The 27,097-nt window shown below is 41.8% G+C and overlaps 1 protein-coding gene across 1 annotated transcript in view; it reads right to left on the bottom strand.

Annotated features, from left to right (window-relative positions):
• Positions 1-27,097, bottom strand: part of fxyd5 (FXYD domain containing ion transport regulator 5) — a 36,369-nt gene that overhangs the window by 5,963 nt on the left and 3,309 nt on the right. The window contains exons 2-6 of the mRNA XM_080752014.1: positions 9,364-9,409; positions 7,517-7,603; positions 4,301-4,516; positions 2,630-2,674; positions 2,096-2,191 (exon numbers count right to left, since the gene is read on the bottom strand). Of these exons, the coding sequence (XP_080608140.1) occupies positions 2,096-2,191; positions 2,630-2,674; positions 4,301-4,516; positions 7,517-7,603; positions 9,364-9,409 (490 nt within the window). The remainder of the gene's footprint in view (positions 1-2,095; positions 2,192-2,629; positions 2,675-4,300; positions 4,517-7,516; positions 7,604-9,363; positions 9,410-27,097) is intronic.

Here is a 27,097-nt window from a genome sequence, read left to right as displayed (position 1 = left end):
TAGAACTGACTGAAAATAACTTTGTACTTCAAGTTTAAAATGATACTAAATATTTTTTAAGTGTCCAAATGAATTCCAAATATTATCAAATGATCTCGCGGCACCCCAGGGTGCCCCGTCACCCACTTTGAAAACCCCTGTATTACATAATCTTCTACGAGGTTTCTGCCCGACAGTGACGATATTTTAATGATTATGTTGCGAGGAAAACGTTGAGATAATAGCCATTTTGGTTAGAACTTTGTACTTCAAGTTTAAAATGATACTAAATTGATACAATCAATCAATCAATCAATACATTAACTTCTTATTCTCAATACAGGCTATTACTTGTAATAACGTGCAGTGGATCCATCGCTGGACAAAATAAACAGAATCTGATCTACAAGTTTGCGAGTCGGTTAGCAGTGACGCGGCGTGAGCTTGTAGATCTGTCCATTTTGAAGCGTGATGGCGTGATTACGGTCATGAGCTACCAGTGTTGGGCAGTAACGAATTACTATTAATATATTACTGTAATATTATTACTTTATCCAGTAACGAGTAATATAAGGTATTACTCTGTCAAAACTGGTAATATGTAACGCTTTACTCCGCAAAAAAAAGCCCTCGTTACCCGTTACTTGAAGTTGCCGCATCATGCAAAAATAGAACAGACCTACAAACTATAACACATATCAACACAACAGAGATGCTGTGTAGCTTGTAGATCTGCCGCAGCTTGCGCACAGTTATGACGTAGCTTATGTGAGAGGGGTGATGAGCCGAGCGTTGCTGCCTGTCCAACAGTCATAGAAGACAGGCTGGACAGCACAACATTCTATCGTCCACAGTGCATGGCGCGCGACACATCTCGGCCCCAGAGCCACCTGGAGGGACGGGGCCGGCTCCCAGGGGGTCCCCGAGGGGTCCCCCACCCTTGGGGACCCCCGCGGACCCCCTCGCAGCCCGAAAAAACTAGGCCAAAACGGCCAAAAGCGGCCCGTCCACCGCAAATTATGCTTTGCATATCACCACAGCACATCAAGCCTCAAGCAACGCAATGCGATGTTGCTGTTTAGCCGTTAGCTTAGCCTCCAGCCCTCCACTAGACTGAGCCCTTGTGCTAACTGCTAGCCTCTCGCCTGTTGTAAAATGTAAACATAAGAAATACACATAGTTTCACTACTCACCGAAAGAGACGGTTTTAGGGAGTTGAAAGCCTACTTTCCTTAGTGGGAACCCCCCCAGAGCCCTCCACATCACTTATAAAATACACTTTTAAGCCAGAAAAGAAAATATTTATTATAAGGATAATATAGGCAGGGGTCTTCAACATGTCGTCCGGGACCCCTAGGGTCCTCAGAGTTACAACAGGGGTCTCCATATATCCTTGTCTAATAGCTGATAGGACCCCTTTCTTTTATTTACATCACCACTGACTAAAGCCTAATATTTATTTATTCTGAGGAGTAGAGTGTAGAGGGGAAAGAGCAGTCCAAATACAGAGCCTAGGATCAAAATACTAAAGTACTGGGGTGTTTAAATGTAATAAAAATAAGCAATGTGTTGTTGCTTAGCTTATATATATTAATTATTAATTGATTCGCTTGTATACCAAAATCCATTAAAAAGGTTTATCACTGTTCCCAGGTCAAATATTGATGTGCGATTAAAATGTGATTATTTGCGATTAATTAATTACAAAGCCTGTCATTAATTATATATATATTTTTAATTGCATCCCAGAGACTCTTATTGTTCCAATACATTTGATTCAGTTCTAAAAGGAGCTGGCTAAACAGATTCTGTTGTAGGCCTACATCTATTTTCTTTTGCGGGGTAAAAAAAAAAAAAGTAATATAACTTAATATATTAGATATTACTCTTGATTCCAAGTAATAAGTAATATAATATTATTACTTTTTCCAAGGTGTAATAAGTAATAAGTAACGATTACTCTCCCAAGTAATATTGCCCAACACTGTGAGCTACTAGCCGCGATACACACACATTATAAGGCAGCTTTTGGCGAACGGCACGTGAGATTGGGCTTTTAGTGAATCGAGCCCAAAATGTGCCTTTAAGTCTGCAGCATTCAAGCATGGAGCCTTACCCCAGGGACCGGGGGTCCGTGCGATCCGGGTGGTGCTGCTTTTAGGCGGGGTCTGGGTGGTGGTGCTGGTGGTGTTGGTGGGTGTCACTGTGGGTGCTGAAAGAAAGAGAGAAATGTTCTTCATAAAGAGGGTGGAAATAGAAAAGAGAGCGGTGGGGGGGATGGATGAAGGCAGTGAATGCCTCCGGGATGGTGTTTTCTACTGGTGTTTCAGTCCGAGCGTATCAAAGGGTGCGTTCGGAAATGCGCACCGGGTGTGTGCTCAGTGTAGTGAGTGCCTAAACCTAACCCTAATACTAACCCTAACCTCAGTAAAACTATGCCTAACCCTAACCCTAATCCTAACCCTAACCTCAGTAAAACTATGCCTAAACCTAACCTTAACCCCTAACCCTAACCACACCCGGTGCGCATTTACGAACGCACCCTTTGATACACTCTGATTGATTCCATGTTTCTTGTTAAAAGGCACGAACATATAAAATGAAGTTGTCAGCACTCGCTATATGCAACAACGATTGATCTGACTCGTACCTGGAGATGAAGGCTTCTCTTGTGGAGTTGACCGGTTGTTTGGACCTGAATCAAATCAAATAATCAAAATGTGATATAAATAAGATATAACAGATTTCCATTGGCCTACGATCTTTGATATAATCAACATCAACATCCCACCCTCACTTGCACACACATCCCCTTTTCCACTGCAAGGTGGAACCAGAACTTTCAGGAACCTTTTTGGTTGTGGTTTTGTTTCCATTGCACACGGCCCGGTTCCAGACAAGGTTCCTGGAACCTTTTTTAGGTCCTGCTCCAGAGGTAGAACTAAACTTTAGTTCTGGGAACCTATGGGCGGGGCCAGCAGCACTGCTGGTCCTTTTTTGGGACCTTCCCGGTTAGTTCTGGTTATATGGAAACTATAGGGCTGGGATGCGATTAAAAAGATTAATCGAATTAATTACAGGCTTTGTAATTAATTAATCGCAATTAATCGCATTTTAATCACATATTAATATTTGACCCGAGAAGCATTTTTTTTTTTTCAAATAAAACACATTTTGTTGTATGAGTGAATCAACGAGTGAGTTTTTTTAAATCTAAATTTCGCATCCACTGGGCCAAGCAAAGCGCTCTGATCGGCTACTTCTCCCTTTGCGTTTGTTGTCTCTTCTTGGTTGGTGCATCGCTATGATCGGTATGCCCGAAACTGAAGGTTCTGTGTTGCAAAAACGTGCAATGTATGTTTCTGTAATTAATTAATCGCAATTAATCAGTTAAAGTCCCAGCCCTAATGGAAACGTAAGCAGAACTTGGTCCCGGAACTTCACAGGTTCTTGAAAGTTCTTGGTTCTGGAAAGTTCTGGTTCTAGTTCTGGGTCGGCCCTTACAGTGGAAATGGGGCTTAATGGGGCCTTTTCCACCGACGAAGAACCGGTTCGGGTTCTTTCTCCCGCCTATGGGATGGCAACTTTCTTGGAACTTTGGTTTGTTCTTGCGAACCCGCCACAAACCAACTTTTACAGTTCGTAACCAACTCGGTTCTCAGTGGAAAAGCTCACCTCATGGTTCATCCCATAGGCGGGAGAAAGAACCAGAACCGGTTCTTTGCCGGTGGAAAAGGCCCCATAGAGAGGGCACTGTAGATTTCTGGCCCGCTTCGCGCTGTTCGGAGGTGGGAGGATGGAAACGGCGAGTGCCACAGGGTTTTTCCTCCTCCCATCGGGGTGGTGAGATACGGGCTAGGGTTTTTGCACCCTCTTTTTTGGATCTTTTTACCACTTAATTTTATTCTTGTTTTCCCTTTGTTTTATTGTCTGTATGTATGATTTTTTTTGTATGTTTTTTTGTCTTGTGTGTAGGTCGAAGTCGTTTAGTCTGGTCTAACTATGTCTGAACAAAATCTAGAAAAATAAAATAGCTTGGTTCCTGTCAATAAAGGGTCCTGTGTTATAGGGTACAGTATGCCTTCATAGGAATTTTCCTATTTTGGAATTGAATTGAACTTTTTTGAAACAATAGTTTCAAAAAAGTTTTACTCTTATGTACCTGTACACAAGATGGAACAATACAACCTTGAACCTCTGAACCTAAGATGCAGTCTGAAGAGGTGAGTCTTCAGATTAAGAGTCTGAAGAGGTGAGTCTTCAGATTAAGAGTCTGAAGAGGTGAGTCTTCAGTCTTCAAATTACGGCGACGTCAACACACCTGTTGGAATCTCAGCGGCGGCGGCGTTTCCGGTGGCCGGGACGTCCCGGTCAGCTGCCGTCGCTTTCGGAAGGGACGTGCCCGGCGAGGAGGGCCCCGGGGTCCCTCTGCTGGAGCCAGGGACCCCCACGGTGGAGCCAGGGACCCCCCCGGTGGAGCCAGGGACCCCTCCGGTGGAGCCAGGGGGCAGGGCCTCTCTGGTGACTCGACTCTCCACTGTCACACAGAAGAAAACCGTCAGTCGGGTGGAAAACTCATACTGTATGTTCACAACCCTTACTTTTCAGGATTCAAATTCAAAAATAGCAAACGTAGCAGATCTACAAGCTCACAACGTGTTTCGAGCTTACATATCTGCTACTTGTGATACTTTTACTGTATGTGACGCTGTAGTCCGGGGGTCAGCAACCTTTTTGACATTAAGTGCCATGTTTTCATTTTCTTGATAGTCAGTGTGACTTCATTATCAACACATCAAAATGTCACATTTCAAATTGATTTTGACATGCTATAAATAACAACCTTAATTCTTGTTCTTCTTTAGAAATATATTCTTTTACATTAGGATGTACAGTAGGCTTAACTCACTTAGCGCCGAGCGAGCCAGATTTCAATATGAATCTGCGCTTATAACGCCAGGAAATAGCTATATTGAATCCCCAAAATCACATTACATAACAGATGCACGTTACATGCGGATACCACAAGATGACCACTAGAGTGAGCCATAGCCCATAGACTTTGTATGGTCCCATGTTAAGTCAGAATAAAAAACAAGGTTCATGACATAACAGGATGGTACAATGACATGCTCTCCATTGACATTCAATGGACAGGCCGCGGGCCGCCATTTGAGCTCAATACTGCTCAATTCGTGCTTGATCGTCTCAAACCACCATTGGTATGGGCATCGGAACGTATATAGATGCCACACAGAAAGTTTCCGAATCAAAATCCGACCTAGTGAAGCTACGTGAGGGTCGGATGGTTTGCATTGAGCCTAGCGGCTAACAGAGGCCTACGTAAACAGGAAGCTATGGCTTAAAGGTGACGTCATAATCGTATCCTTTTTTTTCACGGTTTTCATCTGTATGCTAGTCGAAGGTAAGCTAACCGTTCCGCTCCGTCTATCAACCCAAATTAAAAGCTTAAACAATGCTTTTATATAAAAGTCGCTCCGAGTCGCTCGGCACTAAACGCCATCATTAGTTAGTCGCCCCGAAAGTCGCTCGGCGCTAAGTGTTAATAGACTCCAGCAATAACCCACTTAGGCTATGTCCCAGACTCTCTCCCCAGTCAAAGTTATCAGCTTGAATGAATGTAGAATTATATGCAGGATTTAAAATAGTCGGGGGCCTTAGGGAGATGGAATGGTAACCCTAATGTTTTCTGGGCGTTTTCTGGGGCCATTTGTAGCCCAAGGAATGTTTTTTTGTGCAAAACAAATGCTTGCAATGGATTCAGCACCATGACAAACCCCTATAGTTAGACCCCTCACATCCTACTTAAATACCCAGAAAAATGTTTTTCTGGGTATTTTCCTCCTGTAGAAAGCCCAAATTGATTTGGCCGCTGTGGCGACCCCGAAGCCGACTCGGGCGCCCTAGCTAAATCATTAGAGCATGCCCTGGGCTACATCTGTGCAAAATGTGGCGCTTTTAGACTGATTAGCACGAAAAAAACCCTAAGGCCTCCGACTAAATTGTAAATAGATGTGAATGCACTCTCACACACTGGCACACATGCCAGCGTGCCAGTGACCACCACCTACCCCTGCTGTAGGGGGATTGCCCATAAGTCCGAAATCTCATTAGTCCTCATTAGTCCGAATTTATTTAGGGTTAGGTTTTAGGGTTAGGTTTAGGCATAGTTTTACTGAGGTTAGGGTTCGGGTTTGGGTTAGGTTTAGGCATAGTTTTACTGAGGTTAGGGTTAGGGTTAGGTTTAGGCATAGTTTTACTGAGGTTAGGGTTAGGGTTTGGGTTAGGTTTAGGCATAGTTTTACTGAGGTTAGGGTTAGGGTTAGGTTTAGGCATAGTTTTACTGAGGTTAGGGTTAGGGTTTGGGTTAGGTTTAGGCATAGTTTTACTGAGGTTAGGGTTAGGGTTAGGTTTAGGCATAGTTTTACTGAGGTTAGGGTTAGGGTTAGGTTTAGGCATAGTTTTACTGAGGTTAGGGTTAGGGTTTGGGTTAGGTTTAGGCATAGTTTTACTGAGGTTAGGGTTAGGGTTAGGTTTAGGCATAGTTTTACTGAGGTTAGGGTTAGGGTTAGGTTTAGGCATAGTTTTACTGAGGTTAGGGTTAGGGTTAGGTTTAGGCATAGTTTTACTGAGGTTAGGGTTAGGGTTTGGGTTAGGTTTAGGCATAGTTTTACTGAGGTTAGGGTTAGGGTTAGGTTTAGGCATAGTTTTACTGAGGTTAGGGTTAGGGTTTGGGTTAGGTTTAGGCATAGTTTTACTGAGGTTAGGGTTAGGGTTAGGTTTAGGCATAGTTTTACTGAGGTTAGGGTTAGGGTTAGGTTTAGGCATAGTTTTACTGAGGTTAGGGTTAGGTTTAGGCATAGTTTTACTGAGGTTAGGGTTAGGGTTAGGTTTAGGCATAGTTTTACTGAGGTTAGGGTTAGGGTTAGGTTTAGGCATAGTTTTACTGAGGTTAGGGTTAGGGTTAGGTTTAGGTTTAGGTCTAGTATTTTTCACTAGGTTAACATCACCAGATTCTGACTAATGGAATGTAGGAACAATGAGATTTCAGACCAATCCCATGGCACCTGCTGTATATGATCAAAGTACAGTGTAAATTTACAAAAGAAAACCCCTCACACACACATATTCAAATAAAGATCAGGGTTTTCTGCCCAATAGCAACGAAAAAAAGTGTGTGGCTTATTGTTATTGATATGATTTTTTTTTTTTTAATCCTGGCATTTATGATGATCCTATCATTAGCCAGAGTGATAACCTGGATTCGCTCACACATTCCTCCACGGTATCATGAGAAATCAGAAAACGACCGGGCCAATCAGTGACTGCGTTTCAACTGAACAGTGAAGGGCAGTCACTGATTGGCCCGGTCTTTTCATGATTTCTCATTCTCGCTCCCTATATAGGCCGAAGTCCAGACTGATACCGTGGAGGAACGTGTGAGTGAATCTATGTTGTCAGTCTGGCTGTATGCCAGGCAAAAAATATAGTAACCAGTTTATCCATTTCTACCTACCGTTGGGGGGAGGAGCCTGGGTGGAGGCGGGGAGGGACAACCTGCTAGGGGGCGTGGCCTCTGGGGGCGTGGTCTGAGCCCTGGACGCTGTGTGTGAGGATTCAGTGAGAGGAAGAAAAAGAAGGGGAAAAAAGTATTTAACTGTTATGATGAGCAATAATAAAACATTGTGTCACACACTGTGGGGCCTTTTCCACCTAAAGCAGTGGTTCTCAACCTTTACAGGCTGTGACCCCCAAAATAATCATATTTGATTATACATACGAGTTATACATACATAACAGAACACGGTTCTATTAAGAAAATTGCAGATCTACATGCTCACAACGCCTCGCAGTGAGCATGTAGATCTGCTATTTTCACAATTTCTGCCTCTAATATTTGAAAATTTGGCCAAAGTTTAATTTGTCATTTTAGAGCTATTAAAAAGTCCTTAAATTGACACTTTAGAAATGTGCAGATACCCTCTATACACTTAAACGTTATGTTGGTTTGTTTACTGTCTTGCTCAAGGACTCTTCCACACCAACTCTGGGGGAGCCTGGATTCGAACTGGGAACCCTTCGGGAACCCTTCGTGTTCTAATGATGGTTTCTCTACCCCTGAGCTATGCCGGCCGTTATTATTTTATTTTACCAACAGCATGGGTCAGCCACTGGGCCCCAAATGACTCGGCCCCAACGTAATAGCGTTGTCTGCCTCTGACCCAGAGGCAGGGACGTGCTGGCCATTGGGAAAAGCGGGACAACTCTCGAACGGCCGGCCATTAGGAAAAAAATTAAAATAAAATGTTGGCCTTCATTCCATTTTGGGGGCTGGGCATCCAACAAAGTAAATCGTCACTGTCGGACAGAAACCTTGTATCTCAAGTTTCAAATTTGTGTATTTTTTCGCAAAGCAAAGCCCTGCTTCATCATTCAAGGCCGTTGTACAAAAGTAGTGAAAACAGCAGATCTACAAGCACACAACGCCTGTACAAGCACACAACGGCGTTGTGTGCTTGTAGATTGGCTGTTTTCACTAGTGTAAATCATTTTTAAAATGATAAATACAAAACAAACAGTTTTGGACAAGGTTTCCACCCGACAACGACAAAATATAACTCATGTACAATAATTGGCCCACTGGCTTGTCACTTGTCATGATCTGAAATGGCAAATCTTTGAGTAGCAGCAGCGCTATAGAGAGAGATCTCTCTCTATAGCGCGCAATGAGCGCCTCTCCAACTCTTTTTCCCGGGCTGAATCAGGCGCCCAGCACGTCCCTGCCCAGAGGACAGACAGCAGGACAACAGACAGCACTGTTTACATGTAGAATGTCCTGTCAGGGTAGGGGGCGGGGCCATGTGACTGAGTGGGGGCGTCGTTTGTATGGTGTCATAATAATAATAGTCCTGTGTGAGTCTCTGCTACAAAGGACCGTCTATCAAAGCTCTGGCCCACGCACGCACACGAGCACGAGCACACTCACGCGTACACGTCACGCACACACACACACACACACACACACACACACACAGCTAGCAGTGGACAGTGGACTCCTTGAGAGAGGGAGAGAGTTTGAGGGATTTGAGAGCAAGACGTACAGTAGAAAAGTTTGCTGCTATATTTTATTTTATTATGGTTATTATTCCAAAACAACTGTATTCAGTTCTAAAAGAAGCTGGCTAAACAGATTGTTTTATTTTGTTGCTGTGGGGTGTGTGTGCGTGTGCGTGCGTGCGCGCGTGCGTGCGTGCGTGTGTGTGTGTGCGTGTGTGTGTGTGTGTGAGAGAGAGCGTGTGTATGTGCGTGCATGCGTGTGTGTGTGCGTGTGTGTGACATAATCTTTGGTTTTTCCAGACTTACCTCCTGACATGAGTAAGATGAAGGTAACCATGGCGACCAAATCAATCTGGAAAACAAAGAGAGGAAGAACGAGGAAGTCAAGCTACTATTCATTCATTATTAAATCTTAACTATTATTTATTCCAGCTTCCACTATGATTTACACTATGATTTAAACCTTGGTTCTTCATACACTGTATATTTACACTATGTATCACACTTGATATGATTTAAACCTTGCTACCGGTATATATATATACTGCATATTTTCACTATGTATCACACTTGATATGATTTAAACCTTGCTATATATATATACTGTATATTTTCACTATGTATCACACTTGATATGATTTAAACCTTGCTATATATATATACTGTATATTTTCACTATGTATCACACTTGATATGATTTAAACCTTGCTATATATATATACTGTATATTTACACTATGTATCACACTTGAACGATTTAAACCAGTCCATCTCAAAGCTGTCAAAAGGAGCAACATTATGTTTTATTGATCTGTGATGTGTTTGATGTGTGAGTATCCTTGCAATGTACAACGTTAAACTGTGTTCTAAGATGGAATGATTGATGCACCTGCGTGGACTGATCAGAGGACTGCTTCACAATGACTATAACTAGTATGGACTCATGGATTTATGGACTAAAGGGATTGACACTATAGGGCAGGGATCCTCAAATACAAATCTTGAAGGTCCACAAATATTTTTTTGAAACCGGTCTGGGTCCGGGAAAAAAATAAATAATAAACATATATATCCGCTTATTTTTATGTCGGTCAATCTTATATAGTAGGCAAAGATACAAAAAAGTACCAACAAAGTTGACACTATGGTCTCAGAGGCACTTGCCCGTCTGGCAAGTACAGGTCATGTTCTACTTGCCCTCATAATCTTACATTAGGGATACCTTTCTTACATTATTTTACATTTGCTAATGTTAGTTTTTTTAGTAGTTTGTTGATGCAGTAATGGTCTTTTCCCCATTTCTTTCTTTATTAAAAGTGTCTTTAAATTATAACTTCACTGTCATCTGGCCTGGCCTGGGGACTCTGAGTCTGAGTCCTCCATAATCATTTGGGGACCTCACTTCACTTCACTTAACAACAACAACACATTGAAAGGAGAACAGTAGTAAATCAATGTGGAGCAGAGATATTCTGCACTAGTGTTAGTTTCTCTGGTTTCTTTTAACAAACTGGGATAATCTTCGAATATTTTATGCTTGTGTCGCAACGTGAATATCGATCTGAAAACAAGTTGTTGCGCGTCGGTGACGATTGACGGAACGGCTCGTGGCTCACTCCAGTACTGTACCACCGAGTACTGCGTGCAGCTCGCCATGCAAAAAGAGAGGCGGCCGTCACGGGCCGTGGTGCGTCGCGACAAACTCTCCTGAGAGAAGATTACAGTCCTGCAAACGTATTCACGTTGATGTTGATGAGCGTGAATGAAAACCCACTGATTTATAACTAGTTGCACTGTTGCAGGCTGCAGCTAGAGCTAGCTGCTAGCTGCCTACTCTGAAAGCTCCCACGCACGGTCTGTGGTGGTAACAGCCTGACAGCGCGTCGTTGTCATAGAGATGACAGCCCATAATACTATGTATCCCGGCATCAGCCAATCAGCGTGTCGTTGTCTCTCTCTCACACACACACACATGCACACACACACACACACACACACACACACACACAGTCTCAGGGGGTCATTACATGAGGTCGATTTTTTTGTAGACGATAGTTTTTACTATTGATTCGGCCATTTTGACACACGGAGACGCGGTTTCATGACCCTAACCGATACTTTTCCGAATTCGGCTCTGAAAGTGCATTTCTGCGGTTTCGCATCAGTTTCGCAACGGTGTAATATCGGAATTCGGCCGTGAGGGAGAGTGCGATGATGTCATAGCACCCCCTCCTCTGCTCCCCTTCCCCTGCTGCATATAAGTGTCAGTCTGTCAGACTAACCGAAAATGTATTATTATTATTTGTGTTGTTGTAGGCCTAATTAAAACCCAGAAAATAGCCCAGTGATCTATTAGCACAAACCTCATTTGAAAAATGTCAGGAGTAGTCTATATGAAAGCCTTTTAAAAATGTCTAATTACGCACAAGTCGTCGCACCTGGGCTGGTACCCTAGCTGGCCTGTCGGAGTTGCAACAGCTCTCCTCTCCGCAAAGTTAAATTAAACCATTAGGCTATGGTATTCCATTCTAAGCAAAGCTATGATTAATGACTATTTTGCGTCCCCCTTTTTCAACTTCTCACCAAAAAATACTGGATTAATTCTTCATGCACCGCGCCACATCACAGACGCAGCGGACTTAAGGTAATGAGTGAGTTATTGTAATATGCTGAGTCTTGCTGACAGACAGACAGACAGACAGACAGACAGACACAGACAGACAGACAGACAGACAGACAGACAGACAGACAGACAGACAGACAGACAGAATAAACATAACTGTCCAGTCAGTCAGAGACCATCACAAAAACTTCCTCCATATCCTCGCTCCCTCTCCTCCAGTCAAAGAAATCATGTCGCTTTTTCTCTCCAGTGCGTCTAGCCTCCTCTTAAGGCACGCATGTTGCTTCCAAACTAGGCAATTTACTTAAAGCCATAACGGAAGGCTATGATTGTGACTTCCAGTGAAATAACAGACTGCCAGTGGCGTATGGCGTCAGTTCATTAATTTATTCCGTTAGTTTATTTTGCAACGGCGACGGCACATCATCCTCCATTGCGCCGCATCCCAGTGCAGTGCGTCAGTTCAGTAAGAGCTAAGGTATGGCAACATGACTGTTGTCTGGTCTTGCACGTGCAAGGCACGCATGCAAGACAGTCATGTTGCCAATACTTAGCAACAGGCATGATGAATTTATTTTAAGAAGTACATTTTATTATTTTCCCTTGTAATCAAGGTATGGTAGACTACCATACCCATATGTGCCTCTGTAGGCTAGCCTACTCCGTTAGTTGCCTCGCATGGTGCGTTATACTTCTGTGTTGCAGCTAGAAGACAGAACTCACTTAATATAGCCCATCCCCGTAGATAATGTCCAGAAATATGCTCCATAGGCTATAAATGTTCCGACCTTCATCTTCCAGGTGACTTTTGTTGGTGTTTCACTTCACCTCGCTAAAAACCTCCTTTTGCGGGACTCATTGAATATGCGAACAGATGATAATAATATGGATTTGGGAGCATAGCCTAATTACAAAGCATGTCTCATTAAAAACAATATAGGCCTATATTTTATAGTTGAAGGGTAAATACACAGTATAGGCCTATGTAGGCTGGGAACATGACACATTTTGCTTGAATTCATGCGTTGTCAACTTGTAGTATAAACACAGAAAAACGAACCAACAACAAGGTGTAAACGCGACGTTTTTTGGGTAATAAATCCAAAACGAGACCGGCAGCGTTTCCAATCGTCCTGGTATAAAGACCCCCTCAGAGCGCATGCAATGAAGTGAAGGAGAAGTGGAAACGAAACGCCGATATGTTCCGTTTTCTTTTTTCTTTTTTTTTTCCTAATTCGTCCTGGGTCCGGTTGGCGGTGCCTCGCGGTCCGGACATGGACCGCGGTCCGCCTATTGAGGACCCCTGCTATAGGGCATTAACGACTTGTGATTCTTGCAAGTCGACTCGACTCAGTAAAAAGTTGAGTTGAAGTCGACTTTATCATTTGATGAATTATTTTGGAGGGTCCCCAGATGATTAACTTAATGTGTAACATTGTTTTCTCACTCGACTGTAAACAAACCAACATAACGTTTAAGTGTATAGAGCAGGGATGTCAAACATACGGCCCGCGGGCCGGATGATTCAATCCGGCCCAGGCTTGTAGAGCATACATTTCTGGGAAAAAAAAGTAAGTCTCTAGCCCATTCCTGTCAAGAGTTAAGATTGTTTTAAGAATGAACCTAACTAATGCCTTCTCACTGCAGGCTAGGTTTCTCCCACCTGGCAGTGATTGAGTTGATTAATAGACTAGTTTGCAAATCCCGCCCCATTCTGCCCTGTTACTATGATGGGACATTTTCCCTGGGCAGATTGTTTTTATAGTGGCAGTGAATGGGATTTTTTTATGTTTTCATAGCCTCATTACAGCTATATAAAGTACCAAAGGAAAAACATCTAGGTGATATTAATAAAAAGGGAAGACAAAGGTACAGTAGTTACATTGCAAAACAGGGGGTTTCCCCGAAAATATATGTTTTAATGTGTTTAATCCCAGTGGGACAGAATCACTATTGCAGATTCTTTTATAGTGGAAGTGGATGGGATTTTTTTTTTGTTCATAGCCTCATTACAGCTATATAAAGTACCAAAAAAACACATCTACGTGATATTAATAAAAAGGGAAGAAAAGGGTACAGTAATTACATAGCAAAATAGTAGTTTCCCCCCGAAAATATATGTTTTAATTAGTTTAATCCTCTGGATCAGAGAGAGAATAGAAATAGCAATAGAAAGCGCATTGAATCTTGGGTAGGAAGAGGAGAACTATAATCTGTTCTCCTCACATACACGTAATTCTGCCCATTTAAAATATATGTACCCAATCGTAACTAGTTAGACCATTGATAAGGTCCATGTGAACTAGTTTGTTGAAGCTTATTCATTATGATGAGCGAGATCGCCCCCTACTGCCGCGGCCGTACCAGGCGATTGCCGTGCTCCGCACTGCGGACAGTTTTTGAAAGGCTGAAGCAACATTCTCCACTGCACAAACTCCACCCCCGATAGCAAAAAGTGAATGTTTTTTCTGGTTGGCCAGTCAGGGAGTCTCAGGGACCAATCAGAAGGCTGACAAAAGGTCTATTGGAATGTTAAGTGACCAGCTCTTTCTCTCTCTTTGAAGATGACAGCATTGCTTTAGGAATGGGGTGGGGGGTCTGGCTATGAATAATACCTGAACATACCTACAATATTCGAACTGTACTCAAAGATTACACATATTAGACATGGAAATTAATGTTGTTAAGAAAATAACTTATTTAAAAAATATAATAATAATAAAATGTAAAAGTTTTATTATTCGGATATTTTCTGAATATGCCATTATTGTTCATTACTTTTATTCTTTTTATTATAAAATACAATAAAAATAATTATTGTCCTGCATCAATAATATTTTTTTAGCCATTTACAAATTATAGCAGAGACTATCAGGAATTGAATTATTCTATTATCAAATGGTTTATTCTTATTGGCACTTAATAATCTATACTATAATTTTGCGAATGTCTGAGTGAGTGTCTGTCTGTCTGTCTGTCACAGCGTTTCTCCTCAGTGGCTGGAGCAATTGATCTGAAATCGCATCACCATTAGCATATGAACACACCTAACATAACTGTGAAGCCCGTTTGTCACTTTCACAAATCGTATACTGTATATTAGCATTTTTATGGTGTATCTACTATCTATTCTGCATCTAGCTTGAGGCTCATCTATTCTGCATCTAGCATGAGGCAACATGTTTAACCAGCTCTCTCTGTGTGTGTGTGTGTGTGTGTGTGTGTGTGTGTGTGTGTGTGTGTGTGTGTGTGTGTGTGCGCAGGCAGGCGGGTGTGTGTGTGGGCGGGTGGTGGGGGGGGGGGGGGGGGGGGGGCGGGGGGTAGCCATTAAACGAAACGGGTATTTCTTACATTGATGCTCCTACATATTATCATGCAAGCACCAGTTACAGTTACTTTCCATCCCTCATATACTGTATGCACAGTGCACATCCCATAACCCACACACTGCACATCATTTTGGAGCTCATATCTTTGAACAGGTAAGGGCTAGTAAATATAAATGCAACAATAAATGCATGCCTATTGACCCAAATGCATTTGGGTCCCCATCCGGAATCAATGGGGGGAAGTGCACTATTATCACATTTTTGTCTTAGTAATGCGACAAATAAAATAAAAATATATTATTGAACTCAAGTCTCCATGGCGTGAGTAATCAAAGAAAAAAAAATCATTTTGGGGATGAACTACTCCTTTAAACAAATAGCATCTCTCGTACCTAACTGCAACTGTAATACCAATAATGAAAGTAGCTATTTTACTTAATAATGAACACAATTTGTAAAATGATATACTGCTATACTGCTAGCTATAGCAGTGGCTGAGACGACAGGAAGAAAAACAGAGCGAACATGTGCGTGAGTGTGCATGCCATCCGATCCGCGACTGGTTCGGCCCTCATCAAGTCGCCTTTCATCCAATGCGGCCCTCACCCCAAAATGAGTTCGACACCCCTGGTATAGAGGGTATATTCACATTTCTAAAGTGCCAAATTAAGGACTTTTTGATACCTCTAAAATGTCAAATTAAACATTGTCCAAATTGTTGTTGTCGATTTTTTCGTTAATGCCCTAATTGACACTAAAGGTGCCACCACACCGAAAATACTACAGGAGACTTGTTCAAACTGTTCACAGACTGCAAAGAACTGCAAAGAACTGCAAAAAACTAGGCACATTGAATATTCCAGCCAACTGTATGCCGACTGTAATTACTGTACAGTTTTGCGCATGCGCACTGTGTTGCCATATCGGCTCGTTACAAGCGACTTTGATCCTGTTTTCCTATAATGTTGCTAGTTGTGGGTTACTTTTGTTTGGGCATGTTTCTGAATTGTAGTTGCTTATTTGGCCTTGCTTTCAACATTCTTTTAGAAAATAGCTAATGTAATAGAGCTCAATAGGTGAAACTGGACGCTCCTTTAGGCTTTGTTTTCATAGACCTGGTCGCTTGTTTAACTCACAGAATCTGGCAACCGAGGAGCAGAAGCGGAGATGCTTCCTGTCCGGTGATTTCTTCTCCTCACACCAAAACAACACACATCAATATTACTAGCGTTGCCTTGGAGTTGATTAGTATAGGAAATTGAGAATATGCTATTTAGTTAAAATATGCAACGGGAAAATGTCTCTGGCTTTTTTAGGCTTGGTTTTGCTGCAGCAGTAGCAAACTAATGGTCCATTACAACTCGCTACAATTCACCGACGTCCAGGGGCGACTCTACAAAACTGAGCAAGTCCAGTCTTCCAGTTTTCCGTCGATAACGTTCCCGACCCGCTGCCGAAAACCTACCGATGAGCTCCCGTTCGGCAACAGACGCTTTCCGCCGCCTTCCGCCGCCGATTCGGCCACGAATCTGTTTGGTTAAAAGTGGCCTTAAGGTTTCAGATGTACTTGCCCATCGGGCATGTACAGGTCATTATCTACTTGCCCAAAGGTCATAACCACGAAAAGTAAATTGCCCATTAGAAGTAAAGTTTGAATTGCTGTTCAATTTAACACTTTAAAAATGTCATACCTCATTTTTTTCTCCAAATACCTACATAGTTAGGATCATAGGCGACTCTAGCCTCTTCCAGCAAGGGGTGCACGACCTCTATTACCTCATGCACGCGCGCTGTACGACGTTCCGCAATTTTTCCGCAATCCGCAATCCGCAGGAACCCTGAACACCTCGCACTTGTGTGCTTGTAGATCGGCTGTTTTCACTAGTTTAAATCATTTTTTAAATGATTAATACTAAACAAACGGTTTTGGACATACAAGGTTTCCACCCGACGACGACGAAACATAACTCATGTACAGTAATTGGCCCACTGGCTTGTCACTTGTCATGATCTGAAATGGCAAATCATTGAGTAGCAGCAGCGCTATAGAGAGAGATCTCTCTCTATAGCGCGCAATGAGGGCCTCTCCAACTCTTTTTCCCGGGCTGAATCAGGGGCCCAGCACGTCCCTGTGAACCATATTAACTCTCCTACTGCCAGATTATTTATTTATTTATTGGGTCTGGTGCCATCAAAAAGCGGCTTACCTTTGCGACGTTATAGCAGATAGACAGACATTTATTTATTTATTCTTTTTTTTTATTTTTATTGTGCAATAGTGCACTTTGGTCTGCCAGGCAGCAGAGGGCGGCGTCATGCGAGAATGAATGTGAATTTGCCTGTTATGTGTTGAAGAAGAAGAAGACCAGTCACTGGCCACAGAGCCTTACAGCCAGAGGAAATCAACAAGGAAGTGAATTGTTCTCCGTTGATCTAACGCATAATGGATTTTTTACACCATCACCGCGGAAAATGTGTTTACAGTAGACGGCCGCGCGACCCCTCATCAGCTTACAGTCATCAGACGAACGAACCGAACGAGCGCCGTATTGGCATCGAGGTTCTGTAAAAAATGGGGCGAACGTTAACGTTCAAAGCGTGGGGAGAGTTAATAGGAAGTTTGAAAGGGAACCATATTATGGTTCCCTTTCAAACTTCAGGAACCCTGAAAGCAAACGCCACTTGCCCCAACGTTTTATTTACCTGCCGGGGGCAGGTGGGCAAGTCTTGGTGTCAAGGCCTGATTATGGTCTTTTGTTTTCCTTTATAGTTTTCAGTGTCTTGATGTCTGTTTGGAGGAGTTTGGAGGAGTCGTGTGTTCATTAAAAACCCTGAAAGACATCTGTAATTCTGTATGGATAGTGGACCTTTATTGAACCTGTGGCAGCTACACCACAAGTTCATGTGTATTCGTTACCCTCTGAACATATTGTGTACGAAGGACTCCCAAAACAAGACCCTTTAATTATTGCCCATTATGGGATGTTTTGTTTTATCCTTTTTTATCCTAACTTTTGACATTACTGTTAACACACTCGTTAACAAAGTATTTAATCAATCAATCAAATTGATCATTAAACATTATTTAAACAGAACCTTTCCGTAACAATGTTATACAAACTGCTTTTTCCCATGGAGCGAATACAATAACAAATAAAAATATAGCTGCAAGCAGCGATAAAGTGGCCAAGGCAGAAAAAGCAGGAAAGCAAAAAAGCATCAAGGGAAAGCAAAGAACAAATCAAAGAAAAACTGGAAGCAGTGTTCTTCCGAACAGGTCTCCGGCAGGTCAGGTGTTTTTTTTTTTTTTTTTTTTTTTTGGCCTAGTGGTGACTATAATAGGCCAAAGTGAAAAGGGTACCACGTGTTCTTGGGCATTTCACGGCAATCGGACGCTGCATGCGGGATTTGAGACATGTTGTTCCAAAAATGTGTTTTGCAAAAATTGACCCGCTGGTGGTGCTATAACATGCCAATGTGAGAAGGGTGGCATCTGTTCCTTGGCCTAGTGGGAATGTGTGTGCAAAATCTCACACTGCGTTTGAGACATTTTGTTCAAAAAGGAGCAATCCTGCAAACCTTGGAATTCAATGTTAGCCAATTAGATAGAATATGATATCTGACAAATCCGTCATGATCACATCACTGTAGAGATACTGTGTACTGATTTGTGTGATTTTCGGATAAAATCTGAAGGAGTAATATCGAAGAATGTGTTTTACATACTGTAACACTGGTGGCGCTATAAATGGCAGATGTGAAAAATGCAGGGAACAGGTTTTTCCTTGGCCTCTGGGAAGTGTGCATACAAAGTTTTACACTAATCGGTGGTTATAGGTAAAAGCACAAATTGGCATCTACACAACATGTATGCAAAAGACTGTAGGCCTATATGCAACAGACATAAAAAACTGTGATACTATGCACCTGGACAGTTTGATGATGTACAAAGTAAGCCTTGCTGAGCTATGAAGACCATATGAATCGGCCGGGCCATGAATCTCATAGGGCAGGAGCCTATCTCCTATTTCTGTAGCGTAAGGCAGCTTGATGTACAAGTACACCCCCTGGACATGCCACTAGTATGTCGCAGGGAGTTACCCCCAATCCAACCCTTGATGCTGAGTTTCAAGCAGGGAGGCACTGGGTCCCATTTTTTAGAATCTTTGGTATGACGCGACCCAGGTTTGAACCCAGATCTCCCAGTCTCAGGGCAGACACTCAAAACACTAGGCCACTGAGCTGGTGCATGATATCATTGCAATCCTTGGAAATCACAACATAGGTGTAGACATGACAGTTTGTATTATAATGCTTGTTTCAGGATTTATGATGCAAAATACATTATTTAGTAATGGCGGATATTAAAATACGCATCAAGGGGGGTTGGGGGACATTTTTAGGAAGGCTCCATATCAGACATTGTTCAAGGAACCAAATTGTAAAGTCTATCAAATGTCAAGGTTTTATGCTTATATAAACCCCAGGCGGGATTCAATCCAACGACCTTCTGCATGAAAGGCATATGCCCTGACCACTACACTAGGCAGCCACAGGATCTGTTAACCATGTTTGTTTAAAAAAAAAGTTCTATGTAAGCTGAGTGCCTTGATTTTATTGATTTCTTTTTTATATTTTGGAGGCTTGGGGTGAAATCAATCTGAGTAAATGTAATCTGAGTATTTCTGACATTTTCTTTTACTCAGAACAGAAAAGAAAACGGCCGGTAGAGAAGGGCTCATTTTAAACATGAATGTGATCTGGAGTTAGATCAGACGTGTCAACATTAAAGAGTTTGACATATTATGCACATGCCATGGGCATCCAGGATGTTAACATCAACTCAACCCGATGTGGGGTTTGAACTGACAACCATCCGTATACCAGGCACAGGCACTGACCACTACACTACAGCAGTCACACATAATGGACCTGTCATTTAAAAAAAAAAGAAAAGAAAAAAGAAAAAGTTTCATGTAATGTACTTGACGCCTTCTTTCAAAAGGATATAGTGCCCCCCTTTGGCCAATTGGGGTAAGATTGGTTTCAGTGATATTTGGACTAACCCTCTACAGTAGTTCATCATGAAAATTTTACTTTGCATGTATGTTTTAGAGGCAGAGGAATAATTTGCATAAAACTTGCAATATTCATTGAATTATTAAAAAAGCATGTTTAAATTAAAAAAAAATCCGATCTGACAGATCTTTAGATATTGGTCCAAAGTTCATGTAAAAAAAGTTCTGTGCACGTGACGCGAAAGTTCCGGAATAAAAGCGGGTTTAAGTGTTTTACAAACTGCTCAAAATGGCAGAAAATCTAAGGACGCAGCGTACTTAACAAAGACACGGATGGCTTCCGCTTGAGTCAAGGCACGCGTGTAACCAAGTTGCATGTCTTTAAACGAAACGAGGCATGACTTATGCCCCTTTAAAGTTTGAGTTTTCAAACGCTTCGTATAGCGCCCCCCTTTGGCCAATTAGAGTAAGATTGCTTTCAGTGATATTTGGACTAACCCTCTACATATTTGCCAAATGCCATGAACGTGTCACTTTGCAAGTATGATTTAGAGGCAGAAGAATAATTTGCATAAAACTGCAATATAGAGTGAATTATTAAAAAATAATGTTTCGCTTTAAAAGAAATCCGGCCGCTGTGCGATGACCGCATTGGTCCAAAGTTCATGTAAAAAAAGTTTCGCGCACGTTACGCGAAAATCCCAGGAGGAGATAGATTTTGACTGTTTTTCATATAATTCAAAATGGTGGGAGAAGTAAAGGTCAGAGGTCAAAAGTCAGAGCGTAAAAGTTGTTCGGCATGAGGAGACTCATAAGTGTATACAGGTTTCATTGCTGTACCTCAAACACAGAATGAGCTATATCTGTTCAAAGTTTGCACTTTCGAAGGCTTCCTACAGCGCCACCCTTTGGCCGATTGTTGCGAGCTTCGCGTTTTAGTCGTTTGGCATAGTCCTCTGCCATACTGCCGAGTTTCGTAAAAAGCGACTGCACGGTCTAGCCGCTAGAGAAAAAGTGGCGGAAGAAAAACATGATGAAGTCCAATATCAATGAGTGGCCATTTGCCACTTCGTGGCCTTGGCCACTAATAAATTAAAACACAGAAGCATAGATTAATCCATCCTATAATAATGAGTGAAATGACAACAATAAGAACAAGGAACTCCAATTAAAACTCACAGCAACAAAAGTTCAAACACCAGCCGCGGCCGCAGGGGATTAGAAATGGAAATAAATTAGTTTTAAACACAGATTTAAAAAGTATTTAATGAACTATAAGTTATAATAGTTTTGTGTTCACCCATGTGCTCATTATAAACACAGTGAAAAACATTGTATTTATGTATTTATAGCATATCGTCGTTGTCAGGTGGAAACCTTGTATGTCCAAAACCGTTCATTTTGTATTTATCATCTATAAAATGTACTAAACTAGTGCGATGCGAGGCTTGTGTGCTTGTAGATCTGCTGTTTTCACTAGTTTTGTGCGACAGTCTTGTATGATGAAGCTGGGCTTTGCTTTACCAAAAGACGTACACATTTGAAACTTGGAGATACGAGGTTTGTGCATGCCCAACAGTTACGATATTTTTGTGATTATGTTGCGAGGAAAACGTTGAGATAATAGCCATTTTTGGTTAGAACTGACTGAAAATAACTTTGTACTTCAAGTTAAAAATGATACTCAATATTTTTTCAAGTGTCCAAATAAATTCCAAATATTATCAAATGATCTCGCGGCACCCCTGGACTGCCGTCACGGCACCCCAGGGTGCCCCGTCACCCACTTTGAAAACCCCTGATCTACATCATATAAATAATGTGTGATAGGCCTACTGTATATGCTAGTTTTTTTCCCACCGTAAATTAATGCCCAACTTTATCATAGAAAAAAAAAATGCAGATCTACAAGCTCCGCGACTCGCTGCAAGCTGCTTGCAGATCTGCTATTTTGGAAAAATCGTGAAAATGTGTCTTATATTTTGACCCGATTCTATCCTTCTTCTAAATCAGTGGTCCTCAAACTTTTTCATGTCAAGGACCCCCAGAATTATATGTATTTGGCCCTCCGACCCCCATCTCAAAATATGCTGTTCCAGGGACCCCCCAGAAGCAAAGATTTTAGTTAACTTAAACTTAAAAAAAAGAAAGAAAATCTAATTTGCCCCCCCAAAAAATCACGATGTTACAAAAATAGCAGATATACAAGCCTGAAGTGCCGCGTTGCGAGCTTGTACTGTAGATCTGCTATTTTTCAATAGCTACAGTATACAGTAATTCCATGTCTTAATGGGTTAAGTGTGTGTATTATGATACTGAACCAATCTGAGTGCCTGAATAATAATACATTAAAAAAGATCTCTGTGTGAACAATTAGCCATGTGCTGTCCTGAGCGTGCCCTTTTAGTTGACCTTGTACCAGTGAACTGTACTGTCATGAAACTGTACCTTTTCCTATGCAACCTTCTAATAAATACATCCACCAATCAATCAATCTATAATCAATCAATCAATACATGAATCCATTAGAACACATGGTTCTTTTTTTACACTTCCTGAAAAGCAAGGGTTTTGTACACAGACCATGTAGGAAGTACTGTAGAACATTGTGTACATGATTGTGTGTCAGTCAATGTTCGCACGCAATGTTGACACATAGGAAGTTACACACACGCACGCACGCAAGCACGCACGCACGCACGCATGCACACACACACATACACACACACACACACACAGCCACGCAATACCACAAACACCCCACCTGTCACCCTCCTACGCTGTCCTGTCCTTTTCATGCACTCTAATGCTTGAAGGGTTTGTCAACGTGGGTGCAGGGGGTCACCCTAGGGCAGGGGGTCTCAACCTGTGGGCCAAGGGGGTCCCCAGATTATTATGGGCGGCCCCCAGATGATCATGATTAACTTAATGTGCAACATTGATTTCTCACTCCACAGTAAACAAAACAGCATAACGTGTACAGAGGGTATCTGCACATTTCTAAAGTGACAATGTAAGGACTTTTTAATACCTCTCTATAAAATGACAAATTAAACATTGGCCAAATTGTCAAAGATTAGAGGCAGAAATTGTGAAAATCTACATGCAGATCTACATGCTGGATGTAGATCTGCTATTTTCACAATAGAACCGTGTTATACAAAATGTAATGCCTCAACTCTTAGTGCTCGTCAGGGTGGGGGGGTCCCCAGTTAAAATATGATTATTTTGGGGGTCGTGGCCTGAAAAGGTTGAGGACCCCTGCACTAGGATACCGTGTGACGCCAGTCCAGCGTTGCCTCAGAATACTCCGATAACATTTGGAATTCATGGATATCACTTGCACTTGGTCGGGGGATTTCCTGGAATGAATTCCTTACCAAAAAATGTCTTCACCAATGTGTTTGTAAAGGTGTCTAGTAACACATCCCACAAAGACTGAAATTCATTTTCTCTAGGAGAATCCTTGACAGCTGCTGAAAGTTGGGGTCCCATTAACTTAACTATACAGAAAAAAGTTTTTTTGTGCAAAACAAGTGCTTGCAATGGATTCAGAATCATGCAAAACCCCTAGTTTGACCCCTCACATGCTACTTAAAGCATATTTATTTTGGTGTGTTTTTTTTCTGTATACCGGTAGTTATGTTAACACATTGACCGCCATTTTAACATTCACTGTAGGCTCCCCTGCCATTTTGTTTAAGCATTTTCTTCATATTTAGACATTTTTCCTAAATTCCCTGTTTGCACGAAAATGTCATACAGTGCATGGATTAAAAGAGGACATCCTCTAGTCTCTCCAAAAAATATTTTTTTGTATGTACGATGTAGCAATCTAGAGTTTTGGCCATTTCAAACCCCTTGTTTTTTCAAAATCCAGGTGGAAATTCAAAATAATTGGAGTTATTGACCTTTTTGTGAATGATCTGTTTTCAAGTGGATAACTCACTTGAGATGTGTCTTTATGGCTTCAGGCATTATCAGATAAGTGTACTAATGTAATTATGTAATAGGATTTATTTTTAGAATTTTCTGTTTAGAAAAATGCAGAGAAAAATATTTTTATTGGCTATATCTGACCAAAAAACTCACATACTATATTGCAGTATTTCTGTGAGTATTTCTGTGAGCCCCCACTTGGGGGCGCTTTCTCTCTGTCTCTGTGTGTCTGCTGGTTGTCTTTTGCTCTGTACAGGTGCACACACACAAATAGACATAAAAGGGGGCATGAGTCTTTTTTCTAACATGTCCTAGAATGTGAAAATAGCAGATCTACAAGCTCTACAAGCTCAACACATCGCTCTGAGACTGTGACACATTGAGAGCTTGTCATTCAATTTTATATGAGATACTTCAATGGTTTCCAGTGGAAATAAGCTTAGTCTTTTCATGGATCTCCTTTTAGTAGACCTTGTACCAGTGAACTGTACCGTCATGAAACTGTACCTTTTCCTATGCAAACTTCTAATAAAGTCTTCAATCAATCAATCAAAGTCGAGCTTGTAGATCTGCTATTTTCACATTCTAGGACATGTTGGAAAAATGTCTCCCCCTGCCCCTAAAAAAATCCTCTGCACTGCCCTGCTAAACAGCTCCTCTGCGTCTTTGCTCGTTAGTAACGACACTAGTTGATCTCTTGCTTTTTGGGAGGAGCGTGGTGGGGGAGCGTGGGAGTTTTGGTGGTGGTCCGTGAGAAGTGTTGGCTGGAGACCAGGCAGGGTAATGAGAGGACGGACCCCCTTCCAGGGACCACTTCACTTGTCTCTGACTCAACTGGATCGAGTCGTGAACTTTATGTAATCGGGCAGTTTTATTGATTGATTTTGTAAGAGTTGATTATCGTGTTCCCACTGCTCTGCGGAGCGAAGCGTTGGGCCCGCGGACCCCCTGTTAGAAAGCCGACCAGGGACCCCCCTTTGCAAAGGACCGCCTGGCGCCAATGGCCTGCTTGGCTGCTTGTGGACCATTACAAAACAATATATTATAGCCTGGATATATGGATTATAACCTGTGGATTCTAATCAACCATCATCATTCTCAGGTATGTTTTAGAAGCATTTATATGGCGAATTGGCGATAATTATTTTGTATCTAGAGAGAGAGAGAGAGAGAGAGAGAGAGAGACAGATCTCTGAATCAGAGACTCTGATAGCACTGTGCTGATCAGGACAGGGGGACCACTGAAACAGACAGTGGTCCGTGGACCACCAGCCAGCTAAGAGATGTTCACACACACACACACACACACACACACACACACACACACACACACACACACACACAGCTGTTCTCACACTTTTTTTTCTTCTCTTTTTTTTCCGCCAGCCTTGTGTGCGCAAAATGCGTCACTGTGCCAGTTCACTGTGGGTTATGGGGAGATTTATATGCATTTGTATTGCAATTTATACATTATTACAGTCTTTTTTTCAAACACACTTACTTTGATGTGTGATATTTTAGGTTCTCTGTAAGATAAAAGGATAAAAATTTGTCACGAGCTGGGGGAGAGTGTAATTAAACATTACATTATATAAAAGCAAATTCTCGGGACTATCGGGCCTGGCGGGGAACGACATTGGGATTTTCTCGGGACTATCGGGGGAGGCGGGGAATGAGTTAATGGGACCCCAACTTTCAGCAGCTGTCAAGGATTCTCCTAGGGAAACTGAATTGTCTTTATGAGATGTGTTATTAGACACCTTTACAAACACATTGGTGAAGACATTTTTTGGTAAGGAATTTATTCCAGGATATGACACTAATTCTGAAGATATCCCTCGACTACTGGACTTGGTGAGATCTGTTTCAGCCTTCAGTGCACCAAGTCTCTTCACCAAATAAAGCAGATCTACAAGCTCACAACGCACCATACAGTATAGTGAGGTTGCACAGTAGATCTGCTATATTTGGTGAATGTTCCCCACAGAATAGAGATGCTGGGGTTCAAGTGGTTAAAGTAAAACAACACAATGTGACATAGCTCTGTTTACACAATGCTTTTACCCCCTCCAACTGTATAATTATGTTCCCCATTTTCAACTGTTTTTGTTTTATTTCGACACTTGCTTTGGCAATGTAAACGTATGTTTTCTCGTGCCAATAAAGCTCCTTTGAATTGAAAATTGAATTGTGAGCTTGTAGATCTGCTATATTTGGTGAATGTTCCCAGGGCCGGTTCTAGGGTTCAGGTGGCCCTAAGCAAGATTATTTTAGGTGGCCCCCCACTGACGGACGCGCGCACTTATTAACTGTCTTTGAATCGCCAAAACCAAAGTTATAAATAATAACGTCTTCTTCTATCTAGTAGAACATGTGGTGTCTGTTGTTAGCACTCAAGCATGTATCTACTAACTACACACATAAGGTTGCCAACTCCCAGAGATTCAAATACGGGATACATCCTAGCCGCCCGCAAGGCGGGCGGCCGAAAAAAATGGGGGTTTTGAGGGGCGGTCAAAACCCCAGAAATGCATAGAAATCTGCATTTTGGCACAGATCAGACAGTTCTACCTATAACACACAATAAAGTTTACAATGGAGGTAAAACATTATTAGATCATTCTCTCTGGTTAGTTAAAAGCTATTAAAACAGAAACATGTAGGCCTATGCTCTAATGAAAAACATTTCAAAACCAAGATATAACTATTATAATACATATCTATTTCTAGACACTGTTTAATTTGTCCAAAAACATGAGTGTAATGTTATAACAAGAAAAAACAACAATTGATTTGAATCAGATTCATACAAAACATCACACACCTTCATCCTGTGTTCTTTTGGTCTCAAATTGCAACTTGTAGGCCTATTCAACTCTACAGTATGTGGCATATTTTCAATTCTGTTGTGTCTTGTGTGAGATCTTAATTTTATTGCACATTAAAATAATAAGTAGCATTTGGATAGGGTAGGAGTGGGCGACTTAGATGATGGAGAGGGCCACTATATTTCACAATCACTCCAGAGGGCCACAATGCATATTGTAAAAAAATAGATCTACAAGCATTGCGATGATCCATTATTTTCACAATTTTTTAAATTGGAAGTAATTAAAGTGGGTAACAGCTGAA

The sequence above is a fragment of the Nannobrachium achirus genome (genome assembly GCF_963921795.1).
Source record: "Nannobrachium achirus genome assembly, chromosome: 2".
NCBI lineage: Eukaryota > Metazoa > Chordata > Actinopteri > Myctophiformes > Myctophidae > Nannobrachium > Nannobrachium achirus.
This window is presented reverse-complemented; position numbering and strand designations above follow the sequence as displayed.